Source organism: Chiloscyllium punctatum, chromosome 3 (assembly GCF_047496795.1).
Source record: "Chiloscyllium punctatum isolate Juve2018m chromosome 3, sChiPun1.3, whole genome shotgun sequence".
NCBI classification, from domain to species: Eukaryota; Metazoa; Chordata; class Chondrichthyes; order Orectolobiformes; family Hemiscylliidae; genus Chiloscyllium; species Chiloscyllium punctatum.
The window spans coordinates 60,675,535-60,693,298 of NC_092741.1; the positions used below are offsets into that span (position 1 = coordinate 60,675,535).

General features: G+C 39.5%; 1 protein-coding gene across 6 annotated transcripts in view; it reads left to right on the top strand.

Annotated features, from left to right (window-relative positions):
* The window catches only part of tbpl1 (TBP-like 1), a 48,772-nt gene that overhangs the window by 8,573 nt on the left and 22,435 nt on the right, over positions 1-17,764 (top strand). For 2 of the 6 annotated variants that reach the window (XM_072553828.1, XM_072553848.1), the window contains exons 2-6: positions 3,229-3,442; positions 3,628-3,708; positions 6,798-6,924; positions 14,109-14,189; positions 14,426-14,618. In XM_072553828.1, coding sequence (XP_072409929.1) covers positions 14,484-14,618 — 135 coding nt within the window. In that variant the 5' untranslated portion in view covers positions 3,229-3,442; positions 3,628-3,708; positions 6,798-6,924; positions 14,109-14,189; positions 14,426-14,483. The remainder of the gene's footprint in view (positions 1-3,228; positions 3,443-3,627; positions 3,709-6,797; positions 6,925-14,108; positions 14,190-14,425; positions 14,619-17,764) is intronic. The other 4 variants (XM_072553867.1, XM_072553837.1, XM_072553875.1 and 1 more) reach the window with 4 other exon arrangements.

The window sequence follows — 17,764 nt, forward strand, 5'->3', positions numbered from 1 at the left end:
GTTCTTATCTGTCCCAGGTATAGCCAATGACATGCCTGCACTGGTTCCTCTTGCCGCTTTAGACCTGTTATGTCCATTCTCCAAGGAGTAATCCTTAATTCCTCCTGTCTGTCATCTTCAAAACCATCCTCATGAGCTAAGTCTGGAAATCCAGCATCGTCACCTGATAGCAGTGTACACAAGAGCTCCCCTCCATTATTTCTTCTTTTTAATCTCCACTATTTCAAAATTTTCCGACTGCTTGTCAAATATCCAGTGCTAGTTATCCGGTTCTAACCCCTACCCCCTTCTCAATTGCTGTGCATCCCTGCTGGACTAGACTTAACCCTGCCTGCCACTTGCTGCCATCCTACAATCATCCTGCCCTCCAAGCTACTTTTTATCAGTCCTGATAGAATTTGTGGTGTTGACTGAAAAATACTGTTTATAAGCCACTGACTCCATCCCTCTCTGGCATCTTTCTGTTGCTGAATGAGATTGCTTGCAGTATTAGTTAGATATTTAATCCTGAGAAGACTTGCCAAACACATTGCAACTCTACTAAGATGCCCCTTTTCCAAGCTCTTTAACATAATTTAATTCTGTCTGATTTCCCATCCTGCTGTGAAAGCCTAATGCATGCCTTCGTTGCCTCCAAAATTGATCATTCCAACACACGCTTGACTGACCACCCACTTCTAGTCCAACCCTAAGTACTGTTAAGGTCAGTCCATTTCTGTCCTCTTGAGCAATCTGATATTAATCATTCCACCAACAGCATGACTTCAGCTGTCCTTTGTCTTTTGAATGTCTTTTGAAATGCTCCTTAAAACCTACCTATTTGATCAAGTCTTTTGTCATCTGCTTATGTGGACCAATATCAAATTTCATTTGATGCTCAGGTGAGATATCTTAGGAAAGTTGACCAAGATGAAGGCATTATATAAATAATAGATTGATGTTTCAGAATGTAAAAAGCATGGCCAGTTGAATCCTGAACCACTTGCTGGTCAAGTATGATTATAATAATGATGGATCTAAATAGGCCAGTTGTGTGTGCTGGATCTACATGGACATCACCTCTATCAGAAGACTAAAGCAGTTAGATTAAGTTGCTGAGTAAAAAACAATAGAACATTCCACTGTATTTTGTCTTGTCTCCTCATCAAATATTTGGATGAAAATGTTGATTAAGAGACCTGAATTTTTTTTAACCTCTGAAATGCAAGTTTTATTCAACTTGTAAGTCAGCACAAATATCAAGCAGGCAATATTGGTCTTTTTGCCAAGAAGCTGGTGGGAGTTTAAGAAGAAAGTACAGTCTGCTCTGCACCAACAGAAATGGCTCCTTCTGCAAAAATATTGAAGTACAAAGCAGATTTCAAGCCAGAAGTCCTAACACTTGCTAACTCATCAAATATTTGCAGCAAGAGATTTCGATGTTAGTGTCAGTCTGTGAGAATGGACGAACAAATCTGCTGTGGAGACAATAGCTAAAACTAAGTGCACTATTGAAACAGGTACCACTATTAACCAGATCATGAAAGCAAATTTCCTATCAAATTTTTGGAATGTTTACATCACCAGAAATGCAAGTGCCCTGTTATAACATCTTTAATATTAGCTTCTAACATTTTTCCCTATAACAGATGTTAAGATAACTGGCCTCTAGTTTCTTCCTTCCTCCTTTTTTGTATAATTATATTAGCTAGTTTCCAATCTAAACAAATGAGTTTTAGAAAATGAAAGTCAACGCATCAACTATCACGTGAGCCACTTTTAAAACCCTAGGATGAAATCCACTAGGACCTGAAGGCTGGTAATCTTGCAGTTCCAACAATTATCATTGAGTCATAGAGTTATACAGCACAGAAAGACTCTTGGGTCTAACTCATCCATGCTGACTAGATATCCAAAGCTGATCTAGTCCCATTTGCCAGCATTTAGCCTATATCCCTCTAAACCCTTCCTATTCATGTACTTGTTTCCACCACTTGCTGTAGCAGCTCATTTCATGCGCGCACCACCTTCTGCATGAAAAAGTTATGCCTCCGGTCCCTTTTAAATCTTTTCCCTCTCACCTTAAACCTAGGCTCTCTAGTTTTGGACTTCCTTGCCCTGGGAAAAGGCTGTGCACCCTATCCATGCCCGTCATGGCTTTATAGACCTTGAAGGTCACCCTGTAGCCTTCCACTCCCAACAGCACCCTCCATACTAATTTTTTGAATTTCTCCCTCCTTTTCAATTCCTAACTTGCAGTTACTTCAAGGGTGCACTTTGCAAATGAGAAAAAAAAGCATCATTTGTGGGGAGAGGGGAATGGGAGTGGGGGGGGGCGGGGGAGGTGGCTAATAAATAATTTTGTGAGACAGATTGGTCAAGTGGGTATCTTAATGTCAAATGGAATTGTGAGGTGATGCACTTTGGAGGAAATAACAAAACAAGGGAGTACCCAATGAATGATAAGATATTAGACAGCTCAGAGGAACAGCTTTTGAATGCTTGACCATAGATTCCTGAAAGCAGCAGGTTAATAGGTTCATTAAGAAAGCTTACACCTTTTATCTTGCCTTTTATCAGCTATGTCATAGGTTAGAAGAGTAGGGAGTTTATGTTGGAGCTGGACAAAACTTTTTAGTTAGACTGCAACGGTAGTACTACATTCAGTATAAAAAGGATAGCCTGACATTTCTGCCACTGTACCTTGTTGACCTATTCTTTAAACTAGTTTATCACTTCATTTTAGCTCTTTTATGCCCTTATAATTCCTTTTGCTCACATTTTAAGAAGTAGTTTCAGATCTACTTCATTCTCAAGCTGAAGGTAAAATTCAAGCTAATTATGATCACTGCTGTCAAGGGGCACCTTAACTTTGAGGTGATTTTGCAATAGGATAGGATTAATCAATGCAGTAAAGGTAACAATCTCAAAACAAAATTGCTATGAAACCCTCGTGTAGGCCCCCTTTGCTCACCTGACTTTCTGGTTAATATGTAGGTTAAAATGTTCTGTGATTATCACCGCCCCTTCTCAACAAGCTGAGGAATTGGCTATTCATTTGATGTTTAAGAAATAATTTGTAGTAAAGTGGCATGAACATGAAGGAAACTGTGTATCACCATAAAGGTAGGGCTAAAGGTCACCTTTCATCAGAAAAAGAGACCCATATTCTTGATCAATAATTTAAAGAAAAAAGACTTTCCCGGATTCCCAACAAAATGCAACAACGATTGATCTTTTCTCCATTAGATCCATCTTGCATCTTTCGCATCAGGATTACTAACAAATCTAAGGCAATTTCTGAATGGCCTTATAAAACGTGGCAGGTTTTAAAAAGTAACTCATGGTACAGGTCTGAAGTGAAGGCCAGGGTGGAGATGTGCCTCAAAAGAGAAAAAGGCTGCTGCTAAACAAAGAATGCCAACCATTGGGAGGGTAAAACTATACTGGATTTTGAAGTCTGGTGAGTCATTTTATATAATCATGTACAATGTAGACAAATCCTGATATAAAAACGATTTTATAGTTTGTGCATGTATTATGTTCTTTGTCCCCATTTTCTGAACATGTTATCAGAAGAATTAAAATATAATTTCCTGAGTTATGCAGTCGTGTCTTAGTTTGTAATGTTCACTCATGTTTTCACAGGTAATTCCATCCAACAATTGAATCTTGATCATTTTGCCTCAGGAGGAAGATGAACTTCAAAATTTGAAGAAAGAGGAGGGGGTAAAATTTGTTGAATCATAAATGCAGCATGCGGATGTCTAGACATAAGCTTAGGAGCCCCAATGAAAACCTTTAAGAATATTTACAAGACAATCATATAAAAGGCTGTGAGCATGCAAGAGCCACCTAGAATATATGTTTAAAGTAAAATCAAAGTATTGAAGATGCTAGAAATCTGAACTGCAAACAGAAAGTAATTGTGGCAGCATCTGTGGAGAGAGCAACATTGAGTTTCGAGTTATCATAACTTCTTAAGAATTAGTTATGTGAAGAGTGAGATTTGACTTCTTTCCTTCTTTCACTCTTGCTCACTCACTGTCAGTGCATAGATGCTCCCAGAATTCCTGAGAATCTCCTGCACTTTGTGTTCTCATTTAAATTTTTATTTAAAATTGATCTTTGTGTGCCAAAACCTGGAATTCACTTCTCAGCCACATCACATGTTTTGTTGCAGTTCAAGTAGGTGGCTCACCAAAAACGTCTGCAGAGCAGATGGGAATGGTTAATAAATATTTTTGGTGTTGAATTTTTTAAAAAATGAGTTTTTTAAATTACTAAATGCAAGAAGAATTAAAATTGTAATAAATTCTCACAGATTAGTAATAAAGGGTGAGTCCAGAAAGATAAAAGTTTTTAAAAAAAACACAGATCAGTCTCTCAATTCTTTGTGCAAAGCAGAGAGCTGAATGATGCAGCTATTGTAGTGGGGGTTAGTGGCCTAAATGTATGTTTCACCTGTGTCCCAACAGTAGCATTTCTGTCCCTTACTCAAGGTGGTTTCAGAACATGAGAATGTAGTTGAAGTTGACACATCATTACAAAATAGGGAGTGCTGTGTGATTTGAAGTGTGATCTTTTAGGTGAGATTTTTGACTAAAAGATGTCAAGATACTGTTCAGAAAGATCTGATTACATTTGTAGCAAGCATGTATTATTTGACTAATTAAAAAGAGAATTCATTTGGTCAGTTATTTAAAATTTTTATGGTTCCTGTCTATGCATTGTATTTCTTTCTTTGCATTTACTGCTCATTTATCTGTCAACATGTAATCTGAAGTTCCTGTAAATCTATTTTTGACTGTTGTACCTAACCACTGCTTTTTTACTGCTTTCTCATTTCACTTCTTTTTTTCCCTATGGACCCAATCATGCCACACCACGTCCCAATAACAGCTGTCATTTTCAAAATGTGTAGAGTTTGAAGTTTTACCATGCACTAAGATTGAGAAAATTTATTTAATTGTCTCCAATAATTTCATTCCTCCTTTCTGATAGTTGTGCCTATACTGCTGTCAATACAGTTTTGCCTCTAGCTTAACTCCTTTGTGTATGGTTTCTCATCTCAAATTCTTGTCTCTCTGACCCACCTTTTGCTGACTTCTCCTCTTTGCCACTTAAACTGACCAGAGTTGAGAGTATGGTACTGAAAAATCATAGCAGGTTGGGCAGCATCCAAGGAAAGGAGAATCGACGTTTCAGGCATAAGCCCTTCCAGCATCACTCTCTCGACTCTGCAGTTCTCACTTTCTCCTATTTAAACTGACCAGTCTACCCTTCTTTCTTGGACTCTTCATGCTCGCTGATATGGCAAATGGTTCCAGCCGCATAGGTACAGTCCTCTCTCAAAATAAGTTATCTCTCTCCATTTAAAAACACATTTTCTCGAGTCTGGAACTCTCTCACCTTGTTAACTGTTGTACCACCCTTCCAAGTATTCTTTTCTTGTCCAAAATGTTGAATTATGGAAGGAGGGCATTTGGCCCATCTGTGTGTGTCTGCCATCTATAAGAACAACTCTGTTAGATGTGTGTCTGCGCCAACACTGTTCACTGCATTTACTTCCAGTTCTGGAGTTGCGGCGACATGTGATCCTTGGAGGTCTGTACTGAAGAAAAAAAGAGGAACATTGCTTGTAACCATTCAAATTTTTTCTCTTCAAATAAGCATCCAGTGTCCCTTTGATAGCCATGATTGAACCTGCTTCCACCATACTATCCATCAGTGAATTCCAAACCCGAACCGCTTACTGAACAAAATAATCATAATTTCTCTGGGTTCTTTTACTATTTGTCTTAAATCATCATCTCAGTCCTTTTGCCAATAGGGACATCTCCCTGCCCACTCTATCCAGTCTGATTATGTTTTTGAGCAGCTTTGTCAAATCTTCTGTCAACCTTCTCCAAACTATCCACTCAACTGAATTCCCTCATTTTTGATATCATAGTTGTAAATTTTTTCTTCATCATCTCTAATGACTTCACGTCCTTCCTAAAGCATGGTGCTCAGAATTGGTTGGAATCATCCAGTTGAGGCTGAACCAGAGTGCTCATGCACCTCTGCTTTGGCATCTGTCTTAATGTTTTTTTGGCACCTAATTTTGTTTGATTATATGTCTCTGAATCACCTTGAGATTTGTGGCATGATTATAAATATGACAAATAAATGCATTTCCAAAATAGTATTTGCTATGATAAACTTTAAGACATTTTGAGGTCATAACTTCAAAAATTTTCTTCTAAAATATTTGTATCAAGCTATCTAAAAGTTATGTTCGATGATTGCACAACCACTTTGGCACTAACAGCAAAGCAGTCTACTCAGCCAAGTGTTTTGTCATCTTCCTCAGCCCCCACCATTTTACACTGTGACAATTCTCCTTACACTCTCTGTCCAAACTTCTCAACCCTTCTAATTCCAAATCCCTTCTAAGTCAGTTCTTAATCGTCTCCTTTTAATTGGCCTAGCATTGCCTCAGCCCCAGGATACCATTTGTGTTCCCAGCCCTTATTGGTGATCTTTCCTCATCAGAAAGATAGAAATGGGGTTGCCTGCTGATGACATATTATCAGTTAGCTGTATTTGCAATTCCTCCAATAATTCCATTGTCCCTGCCTACAAACAGTAAGATCTGGACAGCCCTGGTTTGGGCTGTTAAATCTTAAATAATGGTTTACCAGAATTACCAGGCAGTGACCATTTCCAGCATAAGGACCTAACTACTTACCGACATTCAATGGCATCAGCATTGCCGAGTTCACACCATCAACATTAGTTGACAACTGACATAAATATCATGTCTGCTACACCAGGTCAAAAGCTGGGCTCCGGAAATCCTCTCCACCACCCGCAAAGCAAGCCAGACGTGTGATGGAGTATTCTTGACTTGTCAGGGTGGATGCAACTGTAATTACACTTGAAAAGCTCAACATCTCCCAGGTATGGTCTACTTGATTGGCACCTGTTCATCAGTTGCCTGTGTGGTCTGGCTATAGTCTGTGCTATTCATGAATTGCCAAAACCTCTTTAGGATTACCTCACTAATCTGTGTTCTTCTATGCTTTGATGGAAAAGGGCAACAGGTGCATTACCAAATCATAACCTTCAGCAGGGAGAACGTGAGGACTTTGGAAAAAGGAGGCCATCTGGGATTTTCTAAGGTGGAATTAGTCATCCTGGGAATAGATGCGGCGGAGGTGGAGAAATTGGGAAATAAAGAATGGCATTTTTACAGGAGTTAGGGTGGGAGGAGGTGTAGTCGAGGTAGCTGTGGGAGTTGGAAAGCTTGTAGTAGATGTGCGTGGTTAGTCAGATGGAGAGCTCCAGGAAGGGGAGGGAGGTGTCTGAAATAGTCCAGGTGAATTTGAGGTCAGAGTGAAAGGTGTTAGTGAAATTGATGAACTGCTCACCTCCTCAAAATCTCAGTTCTGGTGACCCTGCAGTTGTTGTAAGAACACAACCATCTGGTTGACTCGTGTTCCTTTTAAGGATGACAGCTTTCCTTCTCTATTCTGGTCTACATGTGACTGAAAACCCATTGAAGTGGATTTGACTCTTAATTACTTTCTGAAATGACTTATTGAACCACTCAGGATAATTAAGGTGGGCAATAAATGTTAGCTAGGAGAAAGTGAGGACTACAGATGCTGGGGATCAGAGTCAAAAAGGGTGGTGCTCGAAAAGCTCAGCAGGTCAGGCAGCATCTGAGGAGCAGGAGAGTCAATGTTTTGGGCATAGACCTTTCATCGGGAATGTGATAACATTCCCAATGAAGGGCCTATGTCCGAAACGTCATTTCTCCTGATCCTCGGTGTATTTTTAAGTCTTCTCTGATTACATATATTGTTTGCAGCTTTGCTAATATACCTGTACTTTAAAAAACTCATTCTGTTTACGAACCTTCAAGTGGATTCAGCTGAAATTTCGATTTTAAATTGCTCTTTACAGCTAATATTTTGCCCTCCCAAAGTCTGGGGCCAGGACATTCTTTATTTCAGAAGGTTGAACAGATTTGTCAATCAAGAAGCTTAGCTGGGATTGATTTATAACAGTACAGTGAATGAATTTGTTTCTAACTCAGTTATTTGATATACCAAAATACAGTACTAGAACACTGGAAGAGGAATAGCAGCCTGTCAAGATTGCTCCAACATTCATCTGGTTCATGGCTCATCATCTGCCTCAGTGCCACTGCCACATTATCTCCATGCCGTGACGACATCTCGATGTCATTAGGCTGCAGAAATATATTGATTTCTGTTTTTAACATGCTCAATAATTCAGCTTCTACAGTCCTCTAGGGTAGAGAGTTCCAAAGGATTCAAAATTCAGAATTTGCCAAGGTTCAGCTGACACCACCTCCAAACCAGTGACCTCTACGCCTTGAATAATAAGGGCAGTGAGGTGCTGCATTTTGGAAAGGCAAATCAGGGCAGGACTTGTACACTTAATGGTAAGGTCCTAGGGAGTGTTGCTGAACAAAGAGACTTTGGAGTGCAGGTTCATACTCCTTGGAAGTGGAGTCACAGTTAGATAGGATAGTGAAGAAGTATAGGAGTTGGGAGGTCATGCTGTGGCTGTACAGGACATTGGTTAGGCCACTTCTGGAGTAATCTTGGTCTCCCTCCTATAGAATACATATTGTGAAACTTGGAAACGTTCAGCAAAGATTTACGAAGATGTTGCCAGGGTTGGAGGGCTTGATGTATAGAGAGAAGCTGAATAGGCTGGGGCAACTTTCCCTTGAGTGTCAGAAGCTGAAGGGTGATCTTATACAGCGTTATAAAATCATGTGGAGCATGGATCGGTTAAATATGCAATGTCTTTTTCTCTGTATGGGGGAGTCCAAAACACGAGGGCAGAGGTTTAGGTGAGAGGGGAAAGATAGAAAAGGGACCTAAGGGACAACTTTTTTATGCAGAGGGTGGCATGTGTATGGAATGAGCTGCCAGAGGAAGTGGTGGAGGCAGGTACAATTACAACATTTAAAAGGCATCTGGATGGGTATATGAATAGAAAGTGATATGGGCCAAAAACTGGCAAATGGGACTAGATTTATATAGGATATCTGGACAGTATGGGCACGTTGGACCAAAAGGCCTGTTTCCGTGCTGTATATCTCTCTGACTCAATATTTGTAAATAACACCACTTGCAAATTCCCCTCCAAGCTCCACATAATTATGACTTGGAACTATCACTCTGTTCCATCACACTTGTTGGATCAAAAATTCTGGAACTCATTTTCCTACAGCACTACGGATATACCTACATTAAAGGGACTGCAGTAGTGCAAGAAAGGTACTCGCCACCATCTTTTCAGGGGCAGTTAGGGATGGGCTTAGCCATTGAACATGAATGTGAATGTGAATACATTTTCAAAAAAATTGTCTCTGGGCCTAGACTCTCTGGTTCTCTTTTATGTGTGACAAATAGTATCCTCAAAGCTCCAACAAATTTTATCAAACATAATTTCTCTATCATAAATCCATGTTGACTGTGCCCAGTTCAGCCATCATGTTCAAAATGTCCAGTTAAGGCATTCTTTATAATACATTCTAACATTCCTGCTGCCAATATCAAACTAACAGGCCTGCAGTTTCCTATTCTCCCTCTTCCTCCTTTATTAAATTTGCTACTTTCTAGTGTGCAGGAAGCTTTCCAGAGTTTGTGGAATTTTGCAAGATATTCAGTAATGTGTCCACTATTTCAGAACCATCTCATTAAACACTGTCAATGGTGTGTTATTGCCCAACTTGTTCAGGGGATTTGTCAATTTTGAATCCAGTTAATTTTTCCAGTACAACTTTATTCATTTATGTATTTTAGTTCTCAATTTCACAAGTAATTTGGTTCCTTCATCTTTCTAGGAAATGTTCTGTATACTTTTCCACGAAGATAAACAAACTAATTGTTTAGTTTCTAAGCAATTTCTATGTTCATTACTGTAAATTTTCCCATCTCTAAACTTAGATTTGATCTCTGGTTTTGGAATCGTTTAACCCTGTATTGCTACTTATGCCGTTTGGCATGTAAGTAGCTTGACCTCATCCTTGGGTGTATTTTGTGCTGCTGGTGGTATGCTGTCCTGCAGAGTTGCTTCCTTGGCTTGACACTAAAGATAGAGTGGGTGGTATGCTGGGTCATGAGAGTGCAGATCATGTTGGAGTACAATTCTGCTGATGATCTGTAGCACTTTAAGGATTTCTTGGGTTGCTAGGTCTGTTCCATACCTGTCCAATCCAGTATGGTGACAGTGCCACATCTCACCATGGAGGGTATCTTCGATGTGAAAATGGGACTTTTACAGATGCATTTGCAGCATGCAGCCTGGTGTCAATGAGGGCAAGTCTGTTTATTTCCACTGGATGGTTCCTTAATCACCTGCTACAGATTGAAAGTCCACCTTTTGAACTCTAGAAACTCAGTCAGTAGTTGTGCTGTTGAGTTACCTGTTAATGGGCGTTGAATTATCCCACTTGGAGTACATTGTATTTTTTCTCATGTTCTGACACTAAACTTGGAAGAATTGTAAGGAGGGCATTGTGAAACTCCAAAAGGACAATAACAACTTGGGGGAGTGGGAAGTTAGGCGGCAGATGAGGTTCACACAGAGAAGTGAGAGATGATGCACTTTTTAATCAGAAAAACATTCAAAGACAATACAAAATTCTAGAGGGGGTGCAGAGTGGAGGGCTCTGTGTATATGTATGCACAGATCATTGAAGGTGACAAGGCAAAAGCAGAAATCACACAACACCAGGTTATAGTCCAACAGGTTTATTTGGAAGCACTTGCTTTCAGAGCGCTGCTCCTTCAACCACCTGATGAAGGAACAGCACTCTGAAAGCTAGTGCATCCAAATAAACCTATTGGACTATAACCTGGTTTTGCGTGATTTTTAACTTTGTACACCCCAGTCCAACACCAACACCTCCAAATCAAGACAAAAGCAGACAGTGTTCTCAGCTCTATTAATAGGGACATGAAGTACAAGAGCAGGGAGGTGATGATGAACTTTCAAAAATGTTCAAGACACTTGTTAGACCTCAGCTGAAGTATTGAGTACCATTGTGGGTCACACATTATAGGAAAGGTCAGAGTGCAATGGAGAGAACACAGAAGCAATTTACAAAAATGGTTCCAAAAATGTGAAATTTCAGTTATGAGGACACTGAAGATGTTGGGACTGTTCTCTTTGGAGAGGAGGTGGTTAAGAGAAGGTTTTAAAATCACGAGTATCGATCTGAGTGTGGAGATTTTCCCATGTGTCTTGGACACACACATGCAATACTAATCTAACCTGGACAGTCTTCATCTCATCACTAAGATGATCAAAGGGGTAATTAATGGTGTTATCAAGCAGCATTTGCTAAGCAATAACTTGTGGGTTTGTGGTAACACCAGAGGCCATTCAGTTCCTGATTTCATTACAGTCCAGGTTCAAAATAGACAGAAGAGCTCAGCTCCAGCTGGGAGGTGAGAGTGACTGTTCTTGGCATCAAGGCCGCATTTGACAGTGAAGCATCCAGGAGTCCCAGCAATACTGGAGTCAGTGATAATCGGGGCAAAATCTCTCTGCTTAGGGTCATACGTGTCACAAAAGAAGATGGTTATTGGAGGTTAGTTACCTAAGTTGCACAATATATCAACATGAGTTCCTCAGGGTACTGTCATAGGCCTATCCATCTTCAACTGTTTCATCAGTGATCTTCCCTTGATCCTAATGTCAGAAGTGGTGATGTGCAGTCATCAAAAAACTGTTCAGCACCATACATCATTTTTCAGCAGTACATGTTTAAATGCAGCAAGATCTAGACAGTACCCTGGTTTGGGCTGACGAGCAGCAATTAACCTTTTGCGCCACACGAGTACCAGGCAATGACCATCTGTAATCAGAAATAATCCAACCGTCGTCCCTTGGTATTTCCATCATTTAATCTCTCACTGTAAACATCCTGGGGTTTAATGTTGACGAAAAACTCAACTGGACCAATGGTATAGGTACTGTGGCTGCAATTGCTGATCAGAGGATAGGAATTCTTCAGCAAGTACCTCATGTCATAACTCCTCAAAGTCTGCCCACTGTTTACAAAGTACACATCAAGAGTATGATAGAATTCTTCCTTGCTTGGGTGAGTGCAGCTCCCCAGTATTTGAGAAGCTTGACAAATTCCAGGATGAAGCAGTCCACTTGATTGTCAGAACATCCACAAACAAGAAATCTCTTCACCACTGACACTCAGAAAATAGCAGCAGTGTGTACCATCTACAAATTGCACTGCAGAAATTCACAAAAGCTCCTTGGGCAACACCTTCCAATCCCAGGTCTAACTCCAACCAGAAGAGCATGGGCAAAAGATTTGCCCTGAGTAGTTCCCTTGCAAGTCACTCCTGATCTGGAAGTGTATTGATGTACCTTCATTGTTTGGTCAAAATCCTCGAATTCCCTACTTAATAGCATTGTGGGTGCGTCTACACAACATGAACTGCATTGGTTCAAGAAGGCAGCTTACCAGCACATTCTTAAGGGCAGTTAGAAATGGGTAATAAATGCTGGCCATTCAATGATGCCCACATCCCATTAATGAATAAAATAAATATTGAACCATGTTTTTTGAAGCTTAAAGGAAACTAACATTGACAAAAATATGCACTAGTTCTTTGACATTTGAACATTGAAAGCAATTTTCCATAAACTATAAATATTTTTCCTGTTACACTTTTATCTATGTTTAAGTGTTAGACACCATATCTGTTTGGAACTGTGAACTGGAATACAAGTTGAAATACTGTTACTGAAAAACCAGGTGAGTTTTTCAATTTGACTAAGTGTTGCAAAGAGTCAGGCTGTGCTTTTTGAAGCAGTAAGCAGGAGAACTTGAGACTGAACAGCACTGAGAATCATTTAAGTTAAAGCTTCTGCCTGACGACAACCTTCAAATTGAACTGCAGCATGTTAAAACTTATACATGCTAGGAGCATCAGAGAAAAAAAACATCCAGAGCCTGCAGATAGAAACCATCCATCTCTCCTCCTGCTCCTCCCCCTCTCACCCCTTTCCCTCCTTGTGAGAGAAATGTAGAAAATCAAAATTGCTTAAAATAGAATTCTAACAAATGAAGATTTATGGCCTGCCTGTCACCCATCAAGTTGAAGAGTCATCGTCGCCTTACAAAGAGTCCTTCTAAATACTGTACACTTCAAAATACTTTTAAACAAGACCCACGGTCTGTTGAATAAACCTGTAACCACCACACTTAGGACTATAAATTCTTCACGATGAAGACATTGACTATTCAAAATAAACACTTCGGAGCACATTTCCATCATGCACAGTATCAACTCATAGCATCCTCCTCCAAGAGCTTTCAGCTACATCCACTTCAGGATTGGTTGGCTGGGAACATATTTTAGCACTTTGCAGCTTAGGTATTCTGTTACTTGGATACCATTCATAATTGCAAAAATCAAAAGAACTGAGTGAAAATAAGTTTCATCTTCTGGTTTGGACTTTTGATCTTTGGGATTTTGTACACTTTTTTCCACTCATAGTTTATATGTAAAATCATTGTCTTTTGTCTGTTTTAATTATGATTTGCATATTTTTAAGGGTTATAGTTTAAGGTGCATCAATGTAAATCTTTTCACCACGTGTGTTAAATTTACATGTTGCAGTATATAGTTTTTCAGTGGCTGAGAAATCTGGTGATTGCTTTTGTTCCGAGTAACGGTGAGTTAGGTAAATTGGCTGTTTTAGTTGTCTCACTGAGATCTTCTACATTTATCTAGTTTATGATGGCTTGTGATGTGGAATAATGGCCTCTGTTGTCAGCAAACGCTTCCTAATTAAGTTGTGATATTGAGCATGAAAAAACAACAAGCTTAAATATTAATTTGTCGCAAACATTATATCTAGGTCATTTCCTTTTGAACAATATGCCCAAGTTTTGCTTTTAATATTGAGGAGCAGAGCATCCATTACAGTTATTGTGTGAATATATTGGGTTTTTTGAACGCTAGTTTCTTTTTTGTGGTTATTATTATATATAGCAGTTTCAAGAGCATTAAGCTATAAAACAAGCTGATATTAAAACTGAGATACTATTTTTATTCCGCTTAAAGGTTCACTGGTGTCCTTTCTGCTAGACTTTGTTTATATCTGCCTTTACTCAGACTCTAGAATTGGCTGCCCAGCTGGCTATGGTAAGTACTTTAGATTCCTAACTGTCGAGCATAACCAGAAAATTGTGACTAATTTATGGGTCTGTCCAGTATTACATCCTTTGCAGTATTATACTTGGCAAAATGTGACTTGTCGTAGCATGTAAATTTTACTGACTTGTTTCATGGATGATATTTTAATAAGAAACTCTAGCAGTAGATTATTATTGTATTGAGAGCACCACATGTTAAGTTAACGTTTTTTTCTTCTAATCTAGTATAGCACTATCTAGATGGTATGCTGTCTGTTGATCAGTTGGATAACAAGCCATACCCATGGAACCCGACAATGATATTGCACTGGATATTTTGATAACAAACGTAGTCTGTGTCTTTAAAACAAGATGTCATTTAAATCTCCGGAAGATTGCACTGGAAGGAACAAATGTGATCTATAAAAGAGATGTTGGAGTAAGTTCATCTGTTTGTGTCATCACTTCTGCATTGTTATATTTTTGCAATAGACTATCTATGTTGGACATAGCTAAATTGTTGCTAAATTAATCAATAAGCAGTAGATTAATCTTTTCTATTATATTTAGATAACATTTTTAATATGGAAACTTCAAAGTGGTTCACTGACCTTCAGTTTTAGTGAAGGCATATCTTTTTAGTACTTACCTTACTTAATGAGCTCTCTATGATTTTGATAAATGTAAGTACCAGTACATTGTTCTAAAAGAAGGAGATAAATGAATATAGGCAAATTTAAAGTTTGTGACAAAGCAGATGGTTACTATAGATTTCAAAGTGCTTATTTCCATTATGTCACTATTTTAAAATGGGGGGGGGGGAGAAATTCATAAGTTAATGTTACATAGCTTATAAATTGTACAAAGATTCCTTTAGCTACAGTACAAGTATTTTATAACCTGTCATATTCTGTCTTTGGCATCTGGGGTGGAGTGGTCATCAGGTTCATTCTGAGTCATCTTAGCTATGGCATTATTGAAGAGATCGTATTCTGGATCAGATTTTGGTGTCATCCTTCCACAACACGTCATTCTTCCCTCCATCCATTGAAAATTTCACATTTTTGAATGATCTCTTTGCCCTTTGCAGACAAACAGCATCCCACAAGATGAGGACAAAACTTCCCAAGATAATAGTGTGCATGTTTCCACTCTTGTGATGGTTTATCTGGAGCAACCATCTGTCTATTCTATTTGGCGTGAACATGATCCTTGATCATCTTGTTGAGGCACACATCCAAAGGTTGAACTACATCTGTTGTACCCCCAGCAATTACTGCAATGAGTGTACTTGCTTTACTGACGGCTTTACATTTCATCAATTAAATTGTATCTAAATGTGCGCCAAATTAATATACTGCATTCTTTATATTAGCCACCAGGACACACATTCCACACATCACTTATCCATAACTTCATTCTATCTTTTGTTACATGGACTGGTTATCGCTAGAACTATTATCAAATGTTCCCATTCCGCAGTTCAGTTACTGGTCATATTGAAATCTTGTTGCTAATGTTGTATCATGGGTGCTCTCTGATGAACTTTTGGTAACTGCTAATTTTAGTAATCTCTGAGTAATCTTGCCTTTCAATCACAACATTTGATGGTTTTTATTCTGTAAAGCAGCTACATGTAAAACAGCTGTTGCTCTGAAATGTTTGATGGACTTGAGATTTGATTTGGTATATTTAAATACATACACAGGTGTTCCATTTCTGATGATTATATCACTCAGTTTTTGTGGACCCATTCTGATACTTGCTTCTCATGATTAGGGCAGTGGGCTCATTCCTGTTCCCGTGGTGCATTTGGCCTTGGGGATGAAGTGGATTCCTCCTCCTTCCATTTGAGATATCAGATTTTCACTGACACTAAATTCCTTTGTTGCCACAATTTCTCAAGTTAGCAAATATGACTTTTATCTTAACCAGCTTCATACATGATTTGTTTTGGTGGAAGACACATTCGTCTTCATTGTATGCCATCCATTGTCTTATCTGAGCATGTCTTAAACTCCTGAATGTCTGCAACGTACACACATCACTAGCTCAATTCCTTGTGCCAACTTCCAAGGTAAAATATTAATTTGTGGGGGTAAGTTTGAGGTTCACTAATAATGCAAGCATAGCATGCAATGGCCGAAAGTTGTTGGGAGTGTTCAACATATGTGGCAATTATATCCAAAATATGATTTTTAAGTCTGTAAAATGGAATTGGCTGTTTCCTCGATCTGCAGTGACTGGGTAACAGAATGTTAGATAGGGACACTGCTGCAGAAGATATGCTTCATCTCAGCTCCGGGGTGTTGTCAAAATTGTAGTCATCCCAGGTGGCCATATCTGCAGTAAGTATTTCCATATTAAAGAGCTTCAACTTAGAACTTTGGCCTGAAATTTTAAGTTACAGGGTACCAGGGCAGTTTCTTGGGCACGTTTTATTCTGGAGGTTGTTTTGTACCTCATAAGTAAGGTATGAGGTTAGCAATTGAGTATAGATGACTATGAATGAAGCGGTTAAGGGGACCCACCTGCTGTGCTGGAGGAGCCTTGTCCCTTGAATTCATCTAAAAAATTCAAAACATTTGCTGATTGTGTAAGTGATGGTATGTGGATGGCTATACGAACAAACTAGCTTTGGCACTGCTGCAAGAGGCTATTCAAAAGGGAGGAGCAAAAAGGAAAGTTGTAATAGTAGGCGTAATATAGTTCTCTGCATTGCAAATTTCATTAGTTGTGCTGGATGCCTTTTTGGTACCAGGGTTGATTAGCAAAGAACTTAGAGTCATAGAGATGTACAGCATGGAAACAGACCCTTCGGTCCAACCTGTCCATGCCGGCCAGATATCCCAACCCAATCTAGTCCCACCTGTCAGCACCTGGCCCATATCCCTCTAAACCCTTCCTATTCATATACCCATCCAAATGCCTCTTAAATGTTGCAATTGTACCAGCCTCCTCCACTTCCTCTGGCAGCTCATTCCATACACGTACCACCCTCTGTGTGAGAAAGTTGCCACTTAGGTCTCTTTTGTATCTTTCCCCTCTCACCCTAAACCTCTGCCCTCTAGTTTTGGACTCCCTCACCCGAGGGAAAAGACTTTGTCTATTTATCCTATCCATGCCCCTCATGATTTTGTAAACCTCTAAAAGGTCACCCCTCAGCCTTCGACATTCCAGGGAAAACAGCCCCAGCCTGTTCAGCCTCTCCCCATACCTCAAATCCTCCAATCCTGGTAACATCCTTGTAAATCTTTTCTGAGCCCTTTCAAATTTCACAACATCCTTCCGATAGGAAGGAGACCAGAATTGCACGCAATATTCCAACAGTGGCCTAACCAATGCTCTGTACAGCCGCAACATGACCTCCCAACTCCTGTACTCAATACTCTGACCAATAAAGGAAAGCATACCAAACACTGCCTTCACTTCCCTATCTACCTGCGACTCCACTTTCAAGGAGCTATGAACCTGCACTCCAAGGTCTCTTTGTTCAGCAACACTCCCTAGGACCTTACCATGAAGTGTATAAGTCCTGCTAAGGTTTGCTTTCCCAAAATGCAGCACCTCGCAACTTGATGTGAA